The sequence below is a fragment of the Sinocyclocheilus anshuiensis genome, unplaced genomic scaffold (assembly GCF_001515605.1).
Source record: "Sinocyclocheilus anshuiensis isolate Anshui unplaced genomic scaffold, SAMN03320099.WGS_v1.1 scaffold1097, whole genome shotgun sequence".
NCBI classification, from domain to species: Eukaryota; Metazoa; Chordata; class Actinopteri; order Cypriniformes; family Cyprinidae; genus Sinocyclocheilus; species Sinocyclocheilus anshuiensis.
The window spans coordinates 1,210,152-1,216,646 of record NW_015555843.1 but is presented as its reverse complement, the minus strand read 5'-3'; the positions used below and the strand labels follow the sequence as shown (position 1 = coordinate 1,216,646).

Genomic DNA, 6,495 nt, shown 5'->3' with positions numbered 1-6,495 from the left:
TGTTTTTCCACGCTCTCATGGCAGTTGGTTACATTTTGCCAAATTGGTGTCAAAATAGTTACAGTTTTCTCATGAGATCGGGTTGCGTTCACACCATGTCTATGTTGGACGCCAGTGGTGCGACACAACAAAAGCCAATAGAACCCACTAAAATCAGTGATTCTCTCTATGCTAGTTTCAGTAAAAAAAAAAAACCTACAAGACTGGGCTATTGATATTTGCCTTATCATGCTTACATCTGATGAATGGAGGCAAATAAGATTAGCAACAGATCTTTGGTGTTGAGTGAGAAAAACTTGGGAGATGTCATGGGAGGTCCCATTGAGCAACTTGTCCTTACAAGTCTGGCTCAGCCCCAATTACACTAGTGGAGGTTTTCCTGGATAATCAACATCAGCAGCCCACTTTCCTGTGGGAGACTACAACCCTGAAGACCAACAAACACAGAGTGCAATCTTATGCGCTTAGAGCCATTTACAGTCTTTGGCAATGTGGGGGTAGCGGACATGGAAATCCTTGTATGGTCAAAGACACTCTCTTGTGGTTCTTGGATGACATCTTATAATGGTCTGTACACAGAGGAGTTATAAGCACAGGAGACGGTGGCAAAATGCATAGCATTGCTCTCTTCAATTTTATATTCATGTTTTTGAACCGTTGGTTTTGTTTCCAGAAAAAAAAACATTTAAATAGTTGTGTAACATTAATTTAGATATTTATGTATATAGTTGTCATGGCAATTGTTTTCTTAAGAAACAGGCTATAAACATGCATGCAACATCTTGGCTTAGAATGCATGTCAACATAGGCAACCCAAACAAGCTGACACACTGCATGGCCCAAATTTATTTGTCAGTTGTGTGTATTGGCGACAGACTGCTTTCCTCCATGCTTGTGTTTCAACTCTTATAAAATTAGCCCTCTGTAATGCGTCTCTTAAAGGCCTTGGTGACAGATCAGTTTCCAGCCATTCCCAGGTCCAGTGGGCCATAATTACATTTTATTGATTTCTCTTCTGCCCGTACGGATACCCATTATTGGATGCAGAGAATCCATTTCAGTCTTAGAACCACTTCAGCTCATCTTGGACCGATTTTGTTTATTGTATTGATTTCTGTCTTGATAAATGAAGGGTTGTAACGATTAGATCAGAATTCCCCGTGGGGGAAAAAAAAAGACATCAAGACATCTTCAAATGTATCGTATATACACTCAAGCGTGCTTCAAGTGTGTGTTCAAACAGTGCTTCACCTTTAGGCCAGAGCTTTTACGCTTTCCTTTATTGCTTAATGAGGCTTGACAGAGCAATAATACATGCATGTGTGTGTGTGTGTAAATTTTTATAGCTTGATGTTCATTGTACTGCATCAACGAAATGCTACGCAAAGGATCTTTGCATGTTTCTCTGATCCCTCCCTTCAAAGTCCCTTTGTGTACATTCAAGCCACTGCTGAGGGATGGAGAGATCATCTCTGAACAAGTGGATGAAGGAGATTACTGCAGATTAGAATTGGCACGTGTCCATATGCTTTCCTCATTCATATACACCACCATCACAGTTCTTTACTGCAATCCAGAAGCGGCAATGCTAATAAATTGAAAATGTAATTTCGCAGAGACCCTTTCATCCAAACACAATGTATAATAGACCTGGCAGGAACAGTCACTGAGCCGCAAACTAGCGGGAGCAAATGTTTCCCTCAAGGACACAGTGGAGATGGAGCATAGGCTTGAACTCATTTAGCCTTGTTTGCTCACCCCTCAATATTCACTGGATTCCAATAGGAAACTCACTCCAAACCTGAAATTTTGATTTTCAAAACATTACAGTGAGAAGTCAACAGACTCTTATGGCTATTCAGAACTATTTTAAATTACAGGGAACTGGTGGTTAATTTGTATGAATTCGTGCAATCTTTAACAAACAACCACTGATGGTTTAGGCAGTGGCGGGCCGTGCATTTTACACCTAGGTCTTCAGTGGCGTCCTACATGAATTAATCCATCTCTTCATACCATCATAATGATGCCACGGCTATAGAAACCATAAATATTACACAGTAATGCAGTATAACAGGGCACTACATAACAGACAGGTATCTTATGTAGCGAGAATGAATGCCATTACTAAAGAAAGAAACCCAATTAACAATTGCGCAACTCATCATCTGTAGCTGAAGCATTAACCTAACAAAATGACACAAATACAGTCCATCCGATGTTCTTCCAGACATTTATTCACCCAAACGCATTTATACCTTACAGATAGCATTGGTATAAAACAAATAAGGTGATTACATGTGTTTTAAAGTTGACCTAACAATTTAATGTTCTCTTACTGCTTTATTTCGTCTTCACGAGTCTCCCCGCCGGTCTGCCAGCGCACTGCGGGAGGAAAATACTGGTTAGCACAGCTTTACTAGGAAAGTGAGCAAGTAACATTAAAATAATTCATACAAGACGATGAAGAAAAGTGTATACATGTGTGATTCTGAAGGCCTTAAGGCAGATTTCTTTGACCCTGGCAACACGATTGCTGAAATATGATTGGATAAAAGCTCTAATATAAACATACACTGCTGGAAGCAGTGCAACCAAGAGAAAAGCTATGAAATTAAGAGAATAGACTATTGGAAATAATTTAATACACATTCATGGAAAAATATATTAAAACTAAATCAGTGATTCTGATAGTGTTTAGGCCAGCAGAGAAGGCTTTGCTGGCCCTGACAGCACACCACTGGGTTTAGGGGTGGACCTTCTTTATAAAAAATCCATACAAATCACATTGTATGACTTCCTTCAAACTGTCACCTGATAAAATATGTTTTGAGATCGGGTTGGAAAAGTTTTAATACATCATTTATTCTGAAAAGACAGTGTTTACAAAAGGACAGAGTTTTTTTTTAAGAATACAGATGTTTAAATAGTCATCACGTGTACACGTGTTAATGATTGTTACAGAGGAAAGCAAGTGTTGTGGCTGGTTTCAGGGACAGGTTCTCAGGTTTTTCCATTGGGTTGTGTGGAAAAGGATGAGACAGGGTTTATGCTGGTGTGCATGTCTCGTCTTGGTCACGGGGCTGGAATTTGGGAAAAAGAACATCCTTTAAGAATTTTCTGGGCTGGAAAATGTTTGTTGACATGCCTCTTTCAATATGGGAAAAGAAAGAGGCCTTTTATAGTTATTGCATGTCATTGATAAAATTTGAATAATCAGATACAACACTGAAAACTGTTTTACCATGGTAATTTAACAAAAATTACCATGGTAAGCATAGTGTCTGTCTACCATATCCTCCTGGAAAAGTTTTAATACATCATTTATTCTGAAAAGACAGTGTTTACAAAAGGACAGAGTTTTTTTTTAAGAATACAGATGTTTAAATAGTCATCACGTGTACACGTGTTAATGATTGTTACAGAGGAAAGCAAGTGTTGTGGCTGGTTTCAGGGACAGGTTCTCAGGTTTTTCCATTGGGTTGTGTGGAAAAGGATGAGACAGGGTTTATGCTGGTGTGCATGTCTCGTCTTGGTCACGGGGCTGGAATTTGGGAAAAAGAACATCCTTTAAGAATTTTCTGGGCTGGAAAATGTTTGTTGACATGCCTCTTTCAATATGGGAAAAGAAAGAGGCCTTTTATAGTTATTGCATGTCATTGATAAAATTTGAATAATCAGATACAACACTGAAAACTGTTTTACCATGGTAATTTAACAAAAATTACCATGGTAAGCATAGTGTCTGTCTACCATATCCTCCTGGGACCCAGGCATAGACTTTTGTCCTCTGTAGAGGACATTATATTATAGTGAATTTCTTTGAGACTAACTACATGTCTGCATTGTCCTGTACAGAGCACATTCAGGGCTTTTTAGAGATATCAAATGTTTGGATGTTTCATCATAAACACACCTTCTCCTTGGTCTTTAAAAATGACTGATATTGACAGAATTATCAAATTTAGCACTCTTAGGGAAATATGATAATATTTTATTATTTAAATTGGACTAATTGTCAAATAGTTTGTCGTATAAAAAACATCTCAGAAAAATGTAATAGGGTATTCAAATAGGAATATTACTTTTTATTGAAACAGGGCGTGATGTTCATACATGTCTTCTGTAGAGGACACCAGGACAAATGGCATGTTAATCAAGCATTTTGGGGAAACACAACAAGTCAATTGGGAAAGAAATTATAGCTCAAAATTCCAATGAAATATGAGATATTCTTATGAAAATATTGCCAAGTTATTACTCCCATTATAACATTTCTTTTTTTTCATTATGGTTTGCCACAAGAACACATTGATATGCAAATTAGATGCAATGTATAGATACATTTTATAGAATGGGAATATTTTTTGTTTAGCCTATACATGCCTTTTCATGTCTATTTATTTTTTGAATAACTTAGTCCTGCCATCCTCTACAAAGGACATCAAATAAAATATGAATACGATTTCTAAAATGCTTTTTCTCCATTTGTTTCTTTGCTCCAACCAATGCAATGACATTAAAACAAATTCACAAAACGTTTTTTATGGTTCTCAGGAGGATGTAATATAGTTTGCCTACTTTAGTACTATGTAGGCTACTATAAAATATGGTGCCAACTTGCTGATAGCCACTTCTGCCATCAAAAGGATTGAACAAAATGGTAAATAATGTGAAAGTGACTCTTTGAATTATATTGGTTAATTGAAGTAAACGGAATGATGTTCTCGCTTAAACTGTGTTCACTGTGATAAAGTCCTTCTGTGTATAGTGTATAGGCACTTGTCTTGATGTAGGCCATTTGTTGAAAACGTGACCGCATAAATGCTCAATATCCAATTATCTGTAAGCACATCCAACAGCGGCGAGCGCAGGGTAGCTTCTTCGGGAGCGTATAATGGCCATTACTGGCTCACGTGCCAAAAATATCCTCCTCAAAGGAACACCATCGCGCGTTCCCGACCACTCCGAGGCATGTGACTGCGCGCCCACACGAAACGTCAGGCGTCAGACAGATGCGGAGAAAGCTAGAGAGAAACGGCGAAGCATCACTTTAACTTCATTCAACTTTATCCAACGAACACTGGAACTCCAGCCGGACGTATTCTAAAACACACTCAGGATTTACTATCATTTGAACGAACGAGGGGTTTTGCAAAGGTTTTTTGTGTTGGGGTCCCGTTTGACCATGGATTCAGTCGCACCTGGGAAAAAAAGGTAAACAAGCACCACTTTCTGCGTTTAGATATGCGCTTGTGTTGGCATTAATGTTGTTTCATTAACTCTTTTTCTCCTTTATTGCTTGTAGTTGCTGTCAATAGTCTCTCGATTTCCCCCTTATAACCTGTTGTTAGCCTACATTTATAATTCATACCTCCGTATGAATGAAATCGCGACAAGTGTATTTATTTCACATATTTGCAGGCTTTGCAAGATTTGTGCTTTAAAACGGACTGTAGAAACGGACGATTTATAGAAAAAACAACATTGTTATAGAACATTGTTGTTACGCGCTGAGGTTCCTGGAATAACATATTTTTTCAATGAATCAGTTGAACCGGTTCACAAAACCGGTCTGAATGATTCGTTCAGACTGAATCGAACAAGCTGTTGTCGAGGCATGAAGCTGCCTCACTCCAGTGAGAACGGTCTTTTTCGACATTTGATCTGATTCAGTGAGTGAGCTGAGTAGAAACTTGTAGAGTGAACTGAGGATTTGGCTTATGGCCCAACTTTAACTTCAGTAGCCGAATAGCAGAAATAAAAGGTACACTAAAAAGACACACTAACAGGTACACTAACAGTACCAAAAAAGGGTTCTTCGGCTTGTAACAATAGCAGAACCCTTTTTAGTGCTAAATATAACCTTTTTTATAGGGTTCCATATAGAACCATGCTTTGAAAATGCTATATACGATCTTATTGGTGTTATAAATAACATTTTTAATGATAGTTTTTCATGAATATTAGTATGTTAATATCATTAATATTAGTATTATTTGTATATATTATTTATTAATATTGTTTTTTACCCCTCTATCTGCCAGGTTTTATAATATCTTGAAGTGTCTGTTAGGGTTTTACGTAAAATCAACAACAATAACAACAACAACGTGTCAATTAGGTACTTTTTTTAACCACGTGAAATTGTAGCAAAAATGACAGTGTTCTAACAACAGTTAATAGCAGAATACATTAATGAATGACAAAGAACATTGAACACAAATAAATAAATGCTTAAAGAAATAAAACAAAATAGAACATAAAATAGTGTATTGAAGACCTTCTATGATGCCTTTAAGTTAATCATTATCTGTATTTTGGTGTGATTGAATGGCAGTTTCTCTTTTGGGGGAAGTCGTGGCCTAATGGTTACAGAGTCGGACTCGTAACCCAAAGGTTGCGGGTTCGAGTCTCGTACCGGCAGGGATTGTAGGTGGGGGGAGTGAATGTACAGCGCTCTCTCCCACCTTCAATACCACGACTGAGGTGCCC

The 6,495-nt window shown here is 37.8% G+C and overlaps 1 protein-coding gene across 1 annotated transcript in view; it reads left to right on the top strand.

Annotated features, from left to right (window-relative positions):
* Positions 1 to 4,999: 4,999 nt before the first annotated feature.
* LOC107675566 (hypoxia-inducible factor 1-alpha-like) overlaps positions 5,000 to 6,495 on the top strand; it is a 24,437-nt gene continuing 22,941 nt past the window's right edge. The window contains exon 1 of the mRNA XM_016469975.1: positions 5,000 to 5,217. Coding sequence (XP_016325461.1) covers positions 5,189 to 5,217 — 29 coding nt within the window. The 5' untranslated portion in view covers positions 5,000 to 5,188. The remainder of the gene's footprint in view (positions 5,218 to 6,495) is intronic.